The sequence below is a fragment of the Rhinopithecus roxellana genome, chromosome 6 (assembly GCF_007565055.1).
Source record: "Rhinopithecus roxellana isolate Shanxi Qingling chromosome 6, ASM756505v1, whole genome shotgun sequence".
NCBI lineage: Eukaryota > Metazoa > Chordata > Mammalia > Primates > Cercopithecidae > Rhinopithecus > Rhinopithecus roxellana.
This window is the reverse complement of record NC_044554.1, coordinates 109541539-109561269: the sequence shown is the minus strand read 5'-3', so window position 1 is coordinate 109561269 and position 19731 is coordinate 109541539. Positions and strand designations below refer to the sequence as shown.

The window sequence follows — 19731 nt, the reverse complement described above, 5'->3', positions numbered from 1 at the left end:
GTCTGTTTCTGGAACATTCTATTATTTACTTTCTGCCATTTCCTACCTTGCCTTAAGGTTCAGAGTCTCTGTATCTCTCCCCAGTGGCAGTTGTCATGGGTGAGTTCCTTAAATGGGCTTCTCTGACACCTGAGTCACACGGCACTGGAACGCACTGGGGTGCCTCCCAGATCCTTGGCTCCCAGCAGCTCCCAGGCCCTATTTGCCTCAGTAAAACTCAGCATACAGATGTGCACATGTGTGCGTGTGTGTATGTGTGTATGTGTGTGCGTGTACATACATACATATGGATTTAATCCTCAGTAACTCTGTGGGGTGGGCATAATTATTAACCCCACTTTACAGATGGGGAAACTGAGGCATAGAGAGGCTAAATGACTTAGCCAAGGTCCCAGCACTGGCAAAGCAAAGCTGGAATTTGAACCTGGAGAGAAAGAGCATCCACTTCAAAGGGCGAGTAGAGGCATTTTTCTTCTTCGTGGCATGCTCAGGACAAGGAATCCAATGTGTCTTAGAGAGGACTTCTTAGGGACATCGTTATAGAGGGCAACTTGTGGAAAAAAATTGGTTTTGTGCACCAGTGTGGTTTCTGTTGATTTCCATTCAATTGGGGAGCCTTGTGCATGCTAAATGACAGCTTGGCCTTCTACCACCTGGGCAGCCCGGGGCCTTCTGCTCAGCAGTGCCATTGAAGCTGTTTTAGGTCACAGGCGTTCAGCCCTGGAGCACCTGCCTGAGACTAGCCAGGCTTGTGCTACAGCCTGTCGGCCTTCTGCCAGTGCCAAGCCTGGGCCCAATCCTGGTTCCCAGCTTAAAAGAAAGATCGAGTTGCCATGAGCCTTCCAGAACCTTCTAGAGCTTTCCAGAGCCTTGGCAGTGTGTCTAGGGAACAAAAGAGGACGATGCTCTAGGGCCTTACAAAATGCAAGGACCCTTCAGTGCCTCTGATTTTTACTTGATCTTGCTTATCTTAGCCTCAGTCTTACTCCTTTCATAAAGTTCTTTTTTAAGACTTTTTTCCAAAGTAGCCCCTTCCTTCTGGAAACTTCTACGGTGGTGGCTGCTGTCCGTGCCACACACGATGCTGTGTGGACTCTCAGCCTGCTTGTTCCCTGTCTCCACAGCTTTCCTTCCGGCCAGGACTGAGGTCCGTGAGGTTGGCGGCTCTTCCACTTTTCTTGGGTCCTAGCAATGCAGCATGAAGCAGATACCTGGCTTGGGGGGTTCCTCAAAATATCCACTGACCTGGAGAGGGGGTGCCTAGAGACAGAGTGGGAGTGGCGATAGGTCACTGAGAGCTGTTAGGGCAGGGTGGGCCTCAGGGTTAGGAGAGAAGCCCAGCTTATTGTTGTTTAAAAAATGGAAGAGGAAAGAAAATGGGGCTTCCCAAGTGCCAAGTGCTTTCTGTTGAAGGTGGTGCTTGTCTCCAGACAGTGGCTCCTGCTTATCAGGTCTTAGGAACTCTTCCCTTGACTGGCTGTTGACCCTGTGGGAGATGCGAAGTTGGAGACCACAGAGTGGTGTTCCAAGTAGAGTGTCTCCTGCAGGAGCCACAGGGGCCAGGCCACAGAGCAGTGTTCTGAGTAGAGTGTGCCCTGCAGGAGCCACAGGGGCCGGGCCACGGAGCGGTGTTCTGAGTAGAGTGTGCCCTGCAGGAGCCACAGGGGCTGGGCCACGGAGTGGTGTTCTGAGTAGAGTGTGCCCTGCAGGAGCCACAGGGGCCGGGCCACAGAGTGGTGTTCTGAGTAGAGTGTGCCCTGCAGGAGCCACAGGGGCCAGGCCCCAAGCATCAAAATGATGGAAGTCAAAGGAGCCCACGGCAATGGGTGTGGGGGAGTCATCGTGATGGGGGTAGGAGCGAGGTCAGAGAAGTCCTTGGAAGGAGTGAAGCTCTGACAGCTGCTTAAGCCTGTCCCTGTTGAATTTATGCTAAGCCCATCAGCACTCCTTTTGGCATGCACCATTTTTTAGAAAAAGGTTCCAGCTGCCGGCATGAATGGCAGTCCTTCCTCCTCTCACTTCTGCTCCCTGCACACATCGGGCTTGTTCAGACTGGAGTTAGACAAGTCGCTGTGGGGTCACGGGACAAAGTCTCAGCTGGTTTCCCAGTGGATAGGCCTATCTCTTCCTTATCAGGTGCTGGCATAAAATCAGGAGCACCTGGTCTTAGCCTTGGCCCTCTAAGGACACAGCCGTGTGACCTTGGGCACATCACTTAAACTGATTGGTCACATATGACTTAGCATTTATAGACCTGCTGGCTTATTGGGTACAGGTGGGTCCCTGACTGGGCAGGTGACACGCTCCGAACCCAAGTCAGCCACCGCAGGAGCTGTGTGCACACTCAGTACACATGGCTCTTCTTTGGACAGAGGGCTCTGGGGCCCCATGCCACATTTGAGGCTCAGGGGACCCTGTGACCTGGGAGCGGTTTTCACCCATAAGGCTCCAGGCAGTAGCCCAAGTATCTCAAGATCTTCAGGTGGTCAGAACTTGGCCTTGAAAGACAGAGAAACTGTTATCCTTTGCGGGGGCTGCTTTGTTTTTGTTTCCACTCCATTAAAATCAGGACACAAGGTCTTAATGACTCCAAATGTCTTTGCAATCCTGCAGTTTTGGAACTACTAGTTTCGCCTGGATGGAGGTACTCAGGGAGGGGCAGGGTGGCAAACTATTCTCAGCTAATCTAATCTCAGCTCAGCCGCTCAGCAAACATCTGGTTACTTTGGTAAATATTGGCGGTCTCTAGCGACCGGAGGTGGGTGAGGCTGGTGTCCCCCTGACAGCCTTGGATCTGGTGGTCTGTGACAACTAAAGGAAATCCTAGAGCAGGGTTTGCCAAATCCCTACAGGCGATTTTAGGCGGCAGGCCCAACCTGTTCTTGTAGCTCAGAGGAAGTCTCAGTGCTGCCCTCTGGCAGATGCACCCTGAGCAGGACCCAGAGGTGTTAGGATGGGCAGGACTGGTTGAGCTCATCGCAGATGCAGCAGCTGGGTCTGTGGAGGTGGAGGATGCAAACCAACAGTGTCCAGGTCACCAGGGCTGCAGCTGGGTGGGCTGTGGGCCGGCCAGATTCTCTGTCTCTTCATCCAAGGGGGCTGCAGCCTGTGCCGTCCTCCTGACTCACTCTGCACACCACTCATTTTGCCAGGGAGCTAATTAACAAGCCCTCTGCTGTGGATTTCAACAAGGATGTTCACGGTGCAGAGCAGCCCTCTTTGGCACATTGGTTCCCAGTCGGGGTATTTCAGAAGCAACCACAGGACCTGGCATATTGTAGAGTTCATGAGTGCAGGGCACTGGCCTCAAGCTGTCGTAGGAATGAGGTTCCAAAGTAAAATGCCACACCATCTACATCCCACCAGGCCCAGTCAATCTCAAATGCTGGCCCCAGCCAGTGCCATTTCATGCCCCGAATCCCCAGCTGCTGGCTCCTAAGTGAAATAAAAGTGTGGTCAGGCCGGGCGCGGTGGCTCAAGCCTGTAATCCCAGCACTTTGGGAGGCCGAGACGGGCGGATCACAAGGTCAGGAGATCGAGACCATCCTGGCTAACACGGTGAAACCCCGTCTCTACTAAAAATACAAAAAACTAGCCGGGCGAGGTGGCGGCGCCTGTAGTCCCAGCTACTCGGGAGGCTGAGGCAGGAGAATGGCGTGAACCCGGGAGGCGGAGCTTGCAGTGAGCTGAGATCTGGCCACTGCACTCCAGCCTGGGTGACAGAGCGAGACTCCGTCTCAAAAAAAAAAAAAGTGTGGTCAATGAGGCTGGGCCTTGAGCCCAGGGGGTTCCCTCTTCTTTCAACTGCCCTGGCCTCTGGCTTTCCCCTGCACAGATCTTGCAGGACGATGAGGGCAGGGACAACATTGGCACGTAAAAGGGGGGTAGAATATGGGCTTTATTAGGTCAGCGTCTCTGCCCAGGGCAGTTGCCATCAGTCCTTTTACAGATACTCCCTCTGCAGGCTACCCTGCTGGCCTGGTGCCGAGATTGGCTGTGGACACAGGGTTCTGGGGTCCTGTTGCCACTAGGCCTGCAGCAGTATAGTCCTGCACAGCAGTGCCTCGTCGCAGGGACGTGAGCTTGGCATGCAGCATTTGACTTTTAGGTGAAGGGCTGAGGGCGGCATGGGATTTGGCAAGAATTTGTGCTAGATTTCTGGGATGCTGAGAAATCTAACCCAGGACTGTTATTCGGGGGCTCGGGGGCGGGGCTGGGAGACACGCCTTTTACACATGTGTGCTCACGTATGTCTAGTTTTCTAGGCCACTTACACAGCTCAGGCAGTACCATGCGTCATTTAAGATTTTCCTGTCACATTTACCATTTGTAATTCTTTGAAGTCACTGTTTTGACTTGTTATGTAATATCATAAGGCCTCAGTGTCTGGCTGTATCAGAACATACTTGACAGTATCCCATTTCTGCACACTCAGGTGGTACCTGATCCTTTCCGTGTTGCTGCAGACTTTGTTCATTTCGGACGTTATAGGCTGGACCTGTAAAGGGGAACTCTCAGCTTGCGGTGTGTGAGCGTCTTCCTCTTATTTTTAATTATGCGAGTAATAAACAAGCATGGGCCACAGAAAAACTAGATGATAAACATAAACAAAAATGAATAAAGGGACAGTGGCCCTGTAGGCCATGCTGTACAGAGCCAGGCTGGGGAGGGGAACATAACTGTGATCGAATCCTGGCTTTGCAACTTGTATGTTCTGTAACCTTTGTGACTTCACTTCTCTGGGCCTCAGTAGACGGTATTTTGTGCAGGTTGAGATAGGATGTGTAAAATACTCAGCACTCAAAATACACTCAAAAAATGAGTTCCAGGAGAGGGGCCTGGTAATAACCTACAGGTGCCAGGGAGGGGCTTTTAGGGGTAGGGCTGGGCTTTCTAGGGATGCCAAGCTGTAGGGTCAGGAGGGTGCCTACATGGGGGGCCCAGGGACCATGAGGCCTGACAACCTTGGGAAGCTTGGGGGCGTGGAAGGATGACCGTGGGCCAGGCTCCTGTGGGCCTGGCAGCCCATGCTGAAGAAGTGGGGTTTGTTCTGTAGATGGCATGGAGCCAGTGAAGGTTTTCTGGTTCTGTTTTGCTATTGCTTTGTCTGGTGAGGGTGCGAAGAGTAATGCCTGAAAAACAGAGTTTAGGAGGATGAATTAGAGCGGTGAGTGAGAGGGGATGTGCCTCAGGAAGGCATTTCCTTTCCACTTCTGATTCTGACACCAGCCCGATGCACCAAAATGGTCCTCAGGCTTTGCTAAGTATCTGTGATCTATTGGGCTCTGTTGTTCAAGACAGCTGACTCTGCCCTCCAGGGAGAGTAGGTGGAAAGCTCAGAGCCACCTGCATGCGGAGTGCAGTGGAGGTTCTGGAAGCAAGGAGAAATGCAGGTGAAGACAGTGACCGTGTTTGCGGAGGGCAGCTTGCAAGCGGGAGCAGAGTTGTTTATGTTCCTTAATCTCTAATGGATGATCCCAGTCCCTGAGACGTGGAATTGCTGCCGTGAGAACTGCAGCGTCATCACACCCCATAAGTCACTCTCAGACGCTTGTCTCCAAGTGCAGCAAACCTCTGAATCCTTTGGATGACGGTGCCCATTTCCCTGACATTTCCAGCTTTTCCAAGCAAAACCAATTAGGCTTTTTTCCTCAGGCTTGTATGTATGCTTTGGAATAAAGCACACAGAAAATAAAACAGGCTCAGCTCACCCAGCAAGGCTAGTTCCAGAACCAGCAGGAGAAAATACTGAGATTGGCCGGATCTCTGGTCAACCACTTGCATCAGTGCCCATGGGGCTGGCTGCAGGCTGCAGGCAGTTTGGCCCTTCCATCTTCGCCAAATGGCTCCAGCTTTCTGCTAAACCTCAGGTTTATGCTAGCACTGCCCTCTGGTTCCAGAATAATCCCGCACATCCCAAGATGATGCTTATTTCTGTCCTGATGCTTGTTCATCCATGATCCCAACAGCAGCCCTGGGAGGTGTGCGGAGCAAGCGTTTCCACTCAGCTTGGTTTTTCAGAGGAAGAACTCAGGTTCAGAGAAATGACTGAGCCAGGACTTGGACTGGGTTTGTTGACACAGAATATTAGTGCCCTGGTCTGAAAGAGACCTGAGGAACATCACATAACACATGGCTCATTCTACAGACAAAAAAAGAGTTTCCGCTTAAAATGGCCTGCTCAGGTAGGCAACGCCAGAGCTCAGGCTTTTGAGTTCCTGGAGCTATCTGGCCATGGCGCTCCAGGCCTGTGATCTGTCAGGTCTCCGGGTGGACAGCTGGATGGACCATGACTGCCTGGTACCCTCCTGGGCTGAAAGTGACCTTAAGAAAGCTTCAGACTTCCAACCCTTATAGAAGTCCCCCCAAGTCCCGGCTGACTCAGCTGCCTTTTTGTCCATGAGTCTTAGTAGACGGCCATGCAGCGTCCTTCTGTCCCCTCTCGGAAGCCTTCCTGCATATATCATCCACATTAATCTTTTTCCACCTTGTGCTGCCATCACCCTTACCTGAATAACACATTTGCCTTTGAGTCATAAGCTCGTGGAAGAAGCCTCCTTGTCTTGAATACCTGCAGGAACAGGTCACTCGATATCTTTGGAAGCAATTCCTCCACTGCTGAGAAGTTCAAGTCTTGAGCAAGTTTTATTTAATGAGGGACATGGTGGGATTCTGAAATGGGGATCCTCATTTTCTCCTAATAATTCAAGTTCATTTTCTGCCCCACCAGCTTGTACATCCTCAGAGCCTGTTTTCAGGTCACCTGGGATTTGTTGTAATCAGGTACAGGAAGATATGCAGACTCAGGAATGAGTGTCACAAAGGAAGGAACTGAGGATGCTCACAGATCCCTGGAAGCAGGAGGCTTGGCACACCACTGCTGTGTGGGGAAGCACCAGGGTTGGGCAGGAGGCAGAGGGAGCAAGAGGGAGATGTGGGCAAGAGCCTTTATTGTGGTTTCTGTGAAGAATTTTAGGGGACTGTGGGTACAGGGGCTGTCCCTAGCTGTCTGGTACCTGCCCTGGGGTGATTAGGGTAGTGGGTGGTGGCCCAGGGTGTGAGAGCCCCCAGGAGGAGGCGAGGAGGGGGTCTGTGTGGGTTGGCTTGCATAGCAAAAGCAAGCTCACAGGTGAGTTTCTTACTATCTCTAAGAATTGCCCAGCCGTGGGAGGGCAGTCCCTCCAGGATCAGCAAGGCGCCAGGTATCAAAGCATCAGAATACAGAAAACCAGAGACATGGCTGATACGGGCAGAGACCATGTTGTCTCCTGGATGTTTGTAGGCCATCTGGTTGGAGTTGGGGGAATGAATTGTAGATGGGGACCTCACTGGCAGAGCCTTTTGGAAAGCCTCACCCATCCTTCTGGCCAGAGGGGGAAAAAAACCCTCATTCTTTATACTCCGAGGACAGGAATCCCCAGGGAGTTCAGATTTCTGAAGCCTTTGCCTGAAGTTAGATGGGAACAGTGCAGGGGTTGTGCTGGCCAGAGGACCTGGAGCCCAGAGCTGTCCACTGCTGCATCATCGGCCTCTGCTCCTGCCTCCCTCCATCCTGCTGCCTGTCTTTTTAAAAGCTCTGGTCCAGCCCTCCCTCCTGCTGGCTTGCCGTGTGGTAAGGAGTTTCCTCCCCAGCAGCCCCTGACACAGGTGGGAATGACAGTCTGCTGCAGTCCCATCAATGAGGGAATCTGCCCAAGCTCTGCCTGCATTTTGAGCAGCAAACCAGCTCCAGCCACCAAGACCGTTGCCTGTGCTGTCTTAGGCCAGCCCATGCTGTCTGCCAGCCGCTTGTTGCGCTGCCTTGGGGACTGGGAACACACCCAGCCCCAGTCCCCATCTGTTGCAGACATGCAGTGGCAGCGGCTCGGAGCACAGCCGAACCCTAGAAACTGCCTGTGCTGAAGGGGCTGGGAAACCCCTTCTCTGATGGGCCTTTGGAGTGAAGCAGCAGGATTTGTCAGAGCTGGGAGTGCCGCCCGTCCCCGCCACTCGCATCCTGCCATCCAGCGGCTTACAAGCCTGCACTGCTTCTTAGCATCTGGAAGAGAGGACCTCCAGGACCCCTTGGGGCTGAGTAAGCAGACCTGTGGGAGCTGGCTTTCTAAATGCGTGGTGATTGTGCATCCTTGGGTGTGTGCTTTTCCCCTCACGATGCTTTGTCTCCTTGGTGTGCAAGACTGATGCTGAATTGTGGCTTTGTTCTCCACGAGCCTCTTATTAAATCAGATACCCCAAGGCTGAACAAAATGTTCCTTCTCTCCACGGCAGCTGTATGTTTTCTCCTTACATAACTTTTACTTGGTGATTTAAAGAGCATCACTAGTGAAGGTGGTACGTGTGTGGGCGTGTTCAGCTCCATTCCTCTCTGAGTCTGTCTCTCCTCCCCTGCCAGGCTGCCAGGCTGAGCAGAGCTGCTGCACACACTGGGTCCTGGGCACAGGTGTCTCCTCCCTGCCTTCCCACCCTGGCTTGAATTCCCCTTACTGGAGCTGAAATCTTAACTGAAGTTGTCATTCTTTGCCAGGCCTTGCCTTTCCTGAGCCATCACTTATTACATTTGGCCCAAACGGAAAAGACTGGGGATGATGTGGGGGCTTTGGGGATGGCCCACTGTTTTCTGGGGACTCTCTTGACCCCATACACATTGAAGGGTATCTTGGCCTCCTGCAGATCGTGGAGCCCAACAGCTTACTTGTTGCTTGCTGAAGTTGTGGGGAATCCAGTGAAAAAGCAGATGGGAGGGGAGTGGGGGAGAGAGGAAGGGAAGGAAGACAAGATGGTAGATGGCCTCCTCAATGACTGAACCGTGGGCTGTCTGCGCTGTCTGGTGGAGAGGAGGAGGGGGAGGCTGGGAACCAGAAACCCTAACTGTTGAGTGAATTTGCAGCAACAAGTAGAGCTGCAGGCTGGAAAGTGCTAGATTCGGAGCTCACCCAGTATCCCTCTTCTCGCCCTCCACTGACATTGATGCGTGGCACTTTGAGTAAGCCATGTCCTTTTATTTTCATTCCTTACAATCGCCTTCCATAAGCCAGAGGCTGGCTGTCTGCTTCAAGTCTGTGATTCAGGGTCCTTGAGTCCTGGTGATTGGGAGTGACCTAGGGGTCACTCGACCCTCCTCCTGGGGGAGGCTTGATTCTGTGCATCTGAATTTTCAACGCAGGTAGAGAGCAAAGGTGATAGTAAACAAATGAAGCCTGGGCTAGCAGGGAATCCAGCGTTGACGGCGTTAAGGATTGTAGGTGTTGGAAGATGGGGAGAGGCCTAGGGATACAACCAGGATGCAGGCAGGAGGCCCCAAAACATAAATTGAGAATTCGGGGACTGCTAGGTGTGAATAGGTGAGAGTAAGTGAGAGGGGGAAGCTCCCTGGGATGCAATCAGAGTAAGCCGGCACCCTGGGACTCCACACGCCCTGGGCAGGCTCTGACTCACCAGAGAGGCCTCGCAGTAGGCCTCTTAGGTCTGGGGGCTTCTCACCTTCCAACTGCTTCCCCAGCTTGCATGGAAACTTCCAAGGACTAGAGAAATCTCAGGTGGTTTTTTTTTCAGTCCAACAGTAGTAGACCTTGAGAGGCACACACTTATGAAGAGGAAACTGAGGGTTCAATGGTTAAATTCAGTGAATATAATTGAAAATCTAAAATATTTAATCTTCTTTGCCTAAAGTCACAAAGGGATTCAGCTGGAAAGAGAAGCCAGGTGTCCTGCGGTCCAGCCTGGTCTTTTGAAGTCGGGAGTGGGGTGGGTGGTGGAGGGGAACGGAGGCTGCTGGACTGAGGTTGGGTGGACCCAGTCCCTAAGCCTGGTCTTTGTGTTTGTTATCCCAGCTCTGGCTTCTCTTCAGGTCCTGTCCCAGGGTGAAATTAAACATCAGCACTCTAGCAAAACAAACTCTTGAGTCCTGTTTCCCAGGCACTGACCTTTCCAACAAGAGGAAGATGCTTGACCTCCTCACTTGATAGTGTTGGATAACCAGGGGTCACTGGAACTGCGGGTTCTAATTTTGTGTTACTCTTTCAGCTCAGCTGTTAACTAATAGAATCCATCTTGGATTTATCCAGCTCCCTCACGGCCCTCTTTCAAACTATTGATCTTTTTCTTCCTTTAAAAGTATTCAGGTCCTGGCCAGGCATGGTGGTTCACGCCTGTAATCCCAGCACTTTGGGAGGACGAGGTGGGTGGATCACAAGGTCAGGAGATCGAGACCATCCTGGCTAACACAGTGAAACCCTGTCTCTACTACAAAAAAATTATCTGGGCGTGGTGGTGGGCACCTGTAGTCCCAGCTACTCAGGAGGCTGAGGCAGGAGAATGGTGTGAACCCGGGAAGTGGAGCTTGTAGTGAGCCAAGATTGCGCCACTGCACTCTAGCCTGGGCAACCGAGTGAGACTCCGTCTCAAAAAAAAAAAAAGAAAAAAAAAGTATTCAGGTCCCTCCTCCCAAGAGATGCCCCACAGACCAGTCTCACCACACCCCCTTCTAACAAACCCCCTTACCTCCTCTCAGACTCAGCCCGGGCCTAACAAAGGTGAATGCCTGTACTTTTATGCATTACTTTGTATTAAGTTGTGTTCAGTTCTTGTCGGTAGATTCAATTGATGAATCCTAATGCAGTCAGGTAGGGGTCTTATTTTCTTAGAAGGATCTGTCTCCACGTTACCTCTTGCACTGCTGTTAGCTGTCTGTATTGCATATTCTGGTAAATATTGATTGATTGATTAGGCATCTGGCACCATGTGTGGCAATTTCATGTATGTTAATTATTATAATTTTCATGATGATCCTGGGAGATTTCCCTTTTATACAAGGAAATTGAGGCTCCATGAATTTGAATAATGTACTGAGATTGCATAACCAGTAAATGGCAAACTGGAGCTCAAACTCAGGCCCTCAGACAACTCCAAAGTTGTCCTTCCGACTGCACTTATGAGTCACATGGTAAATTGTCTGGTAGTGAAAACTTGCCTTGAGCTCTTGTTGGGGGCTGGTGACTTAGCAGGAAACCTAGGTTGGACCCACAAGCAAGTGGCTCGTTCAAGGTTCGATACCTTCCCTCCCTTCCTAGTGGGCAGGCTTGTCCTGAGGCCTTAGCAGCCCGGCACCAGTGGGACAGTGCACTGACCTGTCATCAGCCCTGCACACCTGTCAGCTCTGCACACCTGTCAGCTCTGCACACCTGTCAGCTCTGCCCACTTTGCAGCCAAGCCTTTCATCAGCCTGAACCAAACATCCTTCCCACGAGTGTGAGTTAAGACCCTGGAGTCCTAAAAGGGTTTAATGTGAGACTGCAAAGCTCTAGCCTCAATTACTAAAATCTGAGTCAAGAGAAAAATAGAATGGAATCAAAAGCACGTGATGCCCAAGAACTGGGGGTGTTCCTTCTTCACTCCAGAGGCCTTGGCCCCAAGAACTGGGGGGGTGTTCCTTCTTCACCCCAGAGGCCTTGTGGCCTGGGCCTGGCAGAGCATTCTGCTGTTCACCCCCTGGCTACCATGGGCAAATCATTTCCTTCTCCTGAGCCTGATTTTTCTTCTAAGAATGGAGACAGTACCTGCCTCACAGGACTAGGGGGCAGCTGCCAGCACATAATAGATGCTTAATAAATAGGAGGTCCCTCTCTTCAGGTGAGCCTTCAGCTGTGGCCTGTCCCGGCAGAACCCAGCAGAACACCTTCTAAAGCAGTGGGAGCAACTGAGTTTTTGGTGGAACTCTCCAGGTCTTAGCACTTTGATTATTCATCAGGCGACGGGGGCCAGAGGGCTCTGGGTTCCGCAGGGTCCCTGTAGTTCCCTTGCTGCTCCAATCCCATCTGTCCTAGCTGGTGGTTCTGCCCCACCTGTCACACATGGACAGGGTCTGCCCTCTCCACCGCCTGGGGTCCCATGGTGGTTCTGCTACTGCCACCTTCTGCAGGTCACTGGGCATGTCCGTATGGTCTTCCTGGATCATAAATCTCCTCCTCGGTACCCTGTGCACCTCTCCCCCTGTGCTTTGGCACAGGGGAGGTAGGGAGAGAGCAGAAGAAAAGCAAAGCCAGACTTAGGTGTTTGTTTTGATTTTATTTTGTGGGCAAGGTATGTGGTGGCATTTTATTGTTTAATGTCTGCTTTTAGGGAGTCTGCCATCTGCCTGGTGATAATGGCTGCAGCTCCTTAGTCACCAGCGAGCTAGAGCCTGGCTGTGCAGATTCCAGTAAATAAGATAACAGACGCTCGGTGGGGCTGCGGGGACAGAGCCAGCCCATGGGCTGCAGGTGCTGCCAGGAATTGCCCCACTACTGTGTTGTGGGGGTGGCAACTTTAGGGGGTTCCAGGCAGCCCAGGGTGGGCCCTCTGGGCAGAGTGGAGGGCTGTGGAGTTGGGGGCCCCTGTTCTTCCCCAACTTGGCTTTCCTTTCCTTTTTGGTCATGGGCTCTTAGAGTCTGGGGGCTCCTAGGACAGGGTTTTGCTGGTGCTTGGAGACAGAACCAGCTGCAGAATCAGGAGCTGAGGACAACGAGAAGCAGCACCAAGCCTCTGAAACCTTGTGGGCTTTTCTTTTCTCACAACCCAAACAGCTGATGTTTTCGACCTTAAATGAAGACGTTCTTGCTTTGCAAGCTGCGTTGGCCAAGTCACATTCAGAATCGTGTTTTAACTGGGGGTGGAATTGCAGCTGACAAATGTGAGCATTTGGGGGTGCTCTAAGGCTTTTCTAGAAGGTCTAGGGTCCACTTGCATGTTGTCAGAAGGGAGAACTGGGGTGGCTTGTGTTAGCGAAAAAGTGGGAAGGAAACAAAATATTATCTTCACTTGGTGTAAAGAGAGTGCACAGGACTCCAGGTAACCTGGAGCCAGTGAGCAGCATCTTCCGTGGACCGTGGTAGGTGTGGGGCTCTTTCTCGGGGCCCATTGCTGTGGCTCGTACCCTGCCTGTGGCTCTGGGGTGGCTGACCTGGAGGCTCTGGCACTCTCCCGAAACTGTAGCCATCAGATGGTTAGATCCTGCCCTCCCGTTCCATTCATCAAAGCAGGGGAATGTACAGAGACACTTTTAGAAATATTTTCACCAATAAGCGTCTGAAGGGTGATTACTACTTATCCAAACAAATAGGTAAGAACGATAACCTTTAACTGCTATTCCCCAAATTCCCCGAGGTTTTCTAGTACCTAAGGCCTTCCCGCCACAACTCTGGCAGGAAATAGGTAGCTCTTCAAAGGTGAGCTTTCTGGATAACGGAGCTTCCCCCTAATAAACGGTGCTTGATTTGGGCTCAGCCCGGTGAGCACTGCCACGTCAGAGTCGAGTGAGCTGGCGGGGAACCTGGAGTATCCTTGGAGTGGGTGTTTGCATCTGAAGAGCAAGCAAGAATGACATGCTTTTAACAGAAGAGCAATGTGAAGGCAACGTTCCTGTGCTGGGAAGACCGGTGGGAGGACCCTGCAGCGAGGGCCCGCCAGAGTCCCCTCGAAGCTCACCAGGTAGAGCGGCCACCACGACCCTGGAATGAGGCCCATTCTGACACCTGCTGTGGAATGCAAGAGTTTCTGGATGATCCCCGCTGCTGATTCTGCACCCATCTCGGGGTAGGGGTATGAGGGAAGGGGCTAGGCTGGCCTAGGGATTCACCTGTTTTGAAAGCAGAATTGTTCAGATTCGAGAAGCCCACTCGCCCCTCTTGGGATTTGCCCTTAATGTTAGGCCAAGACCCAAGCCAGGCATTTATGCAGGATGGCCAAGCCTGGCTGGGAGCCAGCTGCAGGCATCTGCCACCACCCCCTCCCTCTGAGTCACCCCACACTCATCTGCGCAAGGCGTAGAGCCCTGAGACATGCTCACTGGCATCTTCCAACACGAACTCCACGGGGAAGACTGGAAGGAAGGGTGGCCCTGGAGTGGAGTGGGGGGAGCACGGGAGAGAGTTGTGCTCCCAGCAGGCCTGGGTCTGGGCCTGGGCGTGAGGAGCTTTAAGTGCCCCACTGGGGCGTTAGTATAGCCAAGGCTTAGGATAGCCTTGGATGCTGGCCCAGGCCCCTTGGGGGTCTCACAGGCTGCAGGACTTGCAGCTGCTCCTCCCTGGCTGCCTGGAGGCCGAGCCTCAGGCCGCGCGGCCATCTGTCGTGGTTCGCCTCCGAGGAGAGTCTTGGGAGGGGCTTTCTGAGGCTTCTTTTTTTTTTTCCCCGTTCACCTTCTCAAAGCCTGACTTGATCTATGAAAACCATCTCCCTACTTTCTCCTGAGTGGGGAGAAAAGATGTCAATGGGTGGCCCAGGGCCCCTCGTGTTTCTCCAAATTCCCCACAACCTGCACTAGACTCCCTTGTTACAGCACACATTCCTGGGTCTTGCCCACCTGCTGAATGCACGTCACCAGGCACTCAGCCGTGCCTTGTGTGCACTTCAGACCGGCTTTGCAGGAGAGAGGCCTCCTATTTCCCTGCTGTTCCTTTATCTGAAGAGCAAGATCATTGGCCTTCTTGCCTACAGTCCAATTGGTCATTGAGTCTAGCAGTTTCCCACCAAATCAGTTTCACCTATGAAGAGAGATAAGTAAATCCTTGTGCAATTAAAAAAAAAAAAAGAAAAAAGAATCTAAAGAGCATGATGATCCCAATGATCCCAAATGCCGGGGCACTGCGGTTCAGCCAGCTACGCCTTGTCTGGAAAACTGTCAACAAACTAGAGTCCTGCCAGATACACTTGACAATGAAATCAACCTGAGCATCACCCAATCTCTGGCGCTGGACTCAGTTGCCACCACTTTGACAAAGTCTGGAGTGCAGTGAGTGAGGACACTAGGTGATGGGTGGGGAGCCCAGCCCACTGTGGCCAGGGTTCCTCACATTTAAATATCCGCTGTCTTCTTGCTGCAGGGCGGTCCCTGTACTTACTTGGGCAGAGGGAAGGGCATAGTTTGTAGGGAGAGGTTAGGAAATTATGGCTTCAGCCCCTTCCCTCCGCCAGGCCCTTCCCTCATGTCCCGGGTTCCCACTACAGGCTTCCACCAACTTTTCTTCGCTAAGTGATTTTTCTGTTTGGCCATCGTCTCCACCGCATCCAGATTTCTCTCTTCTCTCCCCTAGGCCTTTTGGGTCTTCTTCGGAGAGTAGCTAATCCAATAACCGGCCAAGTCAGAGAAGGGTTTGGATGCACAAGTTCTCTCTCTTGGCTTCCTTTGAAATGCTGCCCTGACCCAAGTGAGGGGCCCGGGAATAGGCAGTGGAAACGGTTGTGTAGGTTTGGGACATCACACCCTGCTGGTACTTACCTGTTGGAGAAACTGGGCTTTTGGTGGCGAACAAATCATTCTTCCTGCCTCCGTGGCAACTGTGCATCTAAGCTGGGTTCTGGAAGGCGCAGTGCTGGCCATTTCAGATCACAGGTTGGGAAGAAGGGGCACTGTGCCCGATCTGATAGGTGTAACACGCCATGGTGCTTTGGCACCAAGAGGCCAATTGAAACAGGAGAGTTTTAGAGAATAAAGTGTGACTATCACCCACAGCACAGCTGCTTCCTGAAAATTCCGCTCCCACTGCATGAAAAAGCACATGGAGTATTCCAGGATTCTTAATATAGGCATTTTCCCACGTTCTGTAGATTGCTTGTTTTTCTTTCCCTACCCCATGGGTCTGCTGGTAGTTGACTGGCCACTTTTTGGTCAGCTTTATTGAGGTATAATTTACATATAATGCCCCTCGATTGACAGTATACAATTAGGTGCATTGTCGTAAATGTGCACAGTCATGTGACCACCACCACGGTGTGATCTGGAACATTTCGGCTGCTCCGGAAGGTCCCTCTGACCCTTTACAGCCTTTGCCCTCCCCGACCTCCACCTTAAGACTTGAGGGTGGGTCCATGTCTTACATTTGTATATCCCATGCCCAGCACAATTCCGAACCCAGTGTGGGCACAAGTGATGTTTAAATGAGTACATTAGGAGCCTTGGCTTTTTGTTTTGTTTTTTCCAAGGCTGGAGTGCAATGGTGCGATCTCGGCTCACTTCAACCTCCATCTCCCAGGTTTAAGCGATTCTCATGCTTCAGCCTCCTGAGTAGCAGGGACTACAGCATGCACCACCATGCCCGGCTTACTTTTTGTAGTTTTAGTAGAGATGGGGTTTCACCATGTTGCCCAGGCTGGTCTCGAACTCCTGAGCTCAGGTGATCCACCTGCCTCAGCCTCAAAGTCCTCGGGTTACAGGTGTGAGCCACTGTACCCAGCCAGCTCTGGCATATTTTAAAAATCCTCCCAAGACTCCTTCTGTCTCCTTCCATTGATCCTAAGTTTTGAAAAATTGTCCACCCAAGCATTTGTTAATTAGTAATTTCTTCATTTAGTCACTCACTCCTGGTACCAGGCTTCCTGATCAGCATGAGATAATCAGCGTGACCGAAGTTGATAACATTCCAGCTGAAAGCAGAGACTTGCTGTTCTCCTTTGCCTCTGCAGTCACGGGTGAAATGTGCAATTTCCTTTCCACTCCTTGAGCACTGCGAGAGACCTTCCATTGTTACTTTCGGTTATCTCTCACCCTAGACCAGAAATCGCCAGGCTTCATCACTGGCCTCTGCCTTTTTCTTTTTTCTTTTAATAATAAATGAGGAAGTTAGCCCTTGAGCAATTTAGGAGCTCACCTGAGAGCACCCCAAAAGGCTTGAAGTTTACAGGGATTTTTCTCTGTCCCGAACTGTTTCTTGTTGTTGTAGTTGTTGAGATGGAGTCTCGCTCTGTCGCCCGGGCTGGAGTGCAATGCCGCGATCTTGGCTCACTGCAACCTCCACCTCCCAGGTTCAAGCGATTCTCCTGCCTCAGACTCCTGAGTAACTAGGACTACAGGCGGCCACCACTACGCCCAGCTAATTTTTGTATTTTTAGTAGAGACAGGGTTGGCCAGGCGGGTCTAGAACTCCTGACCTCAGGTGATCAGCCAGCCTCGGCCTCCCAAAGTGCTTGGACTACAGGCAAGAGCCACTGTGCCCGGCCTGTCCCAAACTGTCACCAAGGATTTGATGTGTCCCTTCATTCTGCCTTCATGAGCTTCCTTTCACTTGTACATTGGGGAAGGATCTTGGCAAACCTGAGGGTAAGGTGGAATCTGCCTCTTTCCTCTCATCAAATCTCTGAGAAGGAAGCCTCTGTGGTAACCCGGGGTTCAGTAATTATAGCATATTGCCCCTAAACTCAGCGAAGTATTTTAAAGTGATAACTCATGTTTTCCAGATGAGCCCCAGGTATCACAGCCATGTCTTTGTTAACTCATATGTGTTTCTATACTTCTATATGCCAACTCATTTTCCAGTAGGAACTCCTATGATTCCCAGTTTTTAGATTAAAAAACAGAGAAATGAAGTAACTTTCCAGGGTTACATAGTCACAAGATCACCTATTGCTACATAGCAAACCACCCCAAAACTTAAAAATATAATTTGAAATCATCTTTCATGGATTTAGGGGTCATCTGGCTCAGCTGAGTTCTCACTGGGGATTTCTCCTATTTGAAAAGTCAGGTGGCGGCTGAGCCTGGCTCATCCTAGAGGCTCCTTCACTCTCATATTGGGCCCCTGGGCTGGCTGTGCAGCTCTTCCTCCATCCGTGCGGCCTCTCCATGTGGCTGGCTTGAGCTTCCTGATAACATGGTGGTCTTGGTGCAGATTCCTAACGTGGCAGCTGGTTTTACCCATGGCAGACATTACAAGAGATCCAGGAGGAACTGCGAGGTTCCTTCTCACCTAACCCAGAAGTCAGGTGGTGTGGTTTCTGCTGCATTTCTGTTGAGCACAGCTGCCCAAACTCAAGGATGGAAGAACAGATTCACCCACTCAACAGGAGACAGCATATGTATGCAGGGAGGGACGACATTCCTAGTGGCTGTCCTGAGGACCACTCACGCCATGGAGCCCCTGTGCCCGCCATGCCTTGAGCCGCTTCCGCAACAGCTTTCAGACTTTGACAGAGAGCCACGCGAGGAACTTCACATCATGACCTATTGGATATTCACATCCCAGAAAACTCCTGGAGCTCTGGTTTTGTTCCATGAACAGCAGCCGCAGCGAAACCTGTGTGTCCTCAGTGGATTTTATGACCTATGTCCTACTTGCAGTTTGAGAAGCAGTTCACACGACGCTACCTCAAGTGCCAACTCTGTGCTGCGATGGAACATCACAGACTAAAGAAAACAAATGTCAATTTGGGTTACACAGATGCCACTTCTCACCAACCCAGCAAAAGCCCAGCCCAGTGTTCAATGTTCATTCCTTTCTCTAGGCTGGGCACGCAGATAGCCTGGGGAGAACTGACCTACTGTGATCTCTTGACTCTGCCCTTTAAGCCTTGAAAATAGGGCAGTGCAGAGTAAGAGAGGGCCAGGTGGGCCACGGGGAGTATCCCCCAGGTAGCTTCGGTTTCCCTCCACCTGTGGAGTTCCCCTTTCTTCTTCATGGACCTCTCCAAAGGCTGTCTCCCAGATTCATTTGAAAACAGGTCTTTGGGAAATGTTGGCACCCTTGGCCATCTGGAAGGTCAGAGTCCACTCACTTTGGGTACAAAGACCTGGGACATGGCAGCCTCGTGTTGCACAAGCAGGGGGAGGTATCCCTGGGCCTCATGAGTGCAAAGGGCAGAGGTTCATGATCCAGGGGGCTTCCGGGATCCACTGGTGAGAACCAAGAGTGAAGCCAGAAGCTCTGGCAGTGCCGGGGATGAACTACACAAAGGGGATGGTCCTCTGGCTCTAGGGATGTCCTCCAGGACCTGACCCAGAACCTTCTGCGCTTTCTCCATGAGAAAGAAAGTTTCCAAACCCTCTGACAGATGTAAGTGACACACGCGGAGGCCACACTCAGGGAGGGGTTTCCTCCTGCCTCTCAGCAGCCACCAGGCCCTGCAGAGAGGCCTGGGCTGCACGGGGACTGCATCCTGCACACAGGACACGAGTCAGGGACACCTCAGTGACCAGGCCCTGCTCACGGAGGGGTCCAAACTCTGTCCTAAGAGATGATTACTTTTAACCCCCTTCCTAGGACATGAGATGCAGGCTTTTTGCTTTTCCTTTTTTGGAAAAACAAAGCCGCAAACAACCCCCTGTTTTTTGTACCTGACTCCCCGCTGGCGCAGCAGCTGATCTGGAAGTCTCTCCTCCTCTGGTGACTCTGGCCTCACATCTCAGCAGTTTTCTTCCCTCTCCTCCTTATGTAACAAGCCCCTCTAAAACAGAATGAGTTTCTTGGCAACAAAACACCAAAAAATAAGAAAACCTAGCAAATTCCCTTGTTTAGGTTCATTAGCGCCATGGTTTGCAGCCTTGAATCCCCAACCAAGAAACTCAAGCTTTTCTGCACCATGTGGTCTCCCCCAAAGAACCAGCTGCCCAGTGAGCCCTGTGAGGGGTCCTCTAGCCCCGGACATTCTGAGGCCACCTGGTGCCTGCAGCTGGTCCCTGGCCTCCATCTGGAGCCCTCTGTACTTGGTCGTCACTGTCCCAGCCTGGGGGGCCAAGGGCCTGGGCCTGAGAGATGGGGACCTGGGTTCTCAGACCCTTCTCCCAGCTTCCTTGCTGCCCAGCCCCAGCAAGGTGTTTCATCTCCGAGTGTCTCTAATTTCATTTATCTTCTTGGTCTGAGCACTGAGCCTCAGACCGGATCCCACTGATCTTCTGACCCTGAGCCTGGAAGCATGGCATGCACCTTCCTCTGTGTTCTAGAAGGACCTGAAGCCATGGACACAGGAAGAATTGACCTCTCCAGCTCC

At 51.8% G+C, this 19731-nt stretch overlaps 2 protein-coding genes across 3 annotated transcripts in view; one reads left to right on the top strand and one right to left on the bottom strand.

Annotated features, from left to right (window-relative positions):
• Window positions 1-19731, top strand: part of PRKAG2 (protein kinase AMP-activated non-catalytic subunit gamma 2) — a 322654-nt gene that overhangs the window by 50755 nt on the left and 252168 nt on the right. The gene's annotated exons all lie outside the window — the stretch shown is intronic.
• On the bottom strand, window positions 13785-15997 carry LOC104678709. The gene is given in 4 exon segments (XM_030932914.1): window positions 13785-13934; window positions 15251-15514; window positions 15850-15888; window positions 15890-15997. Coding segments are annotated over 4 exon segments (561 nt in total).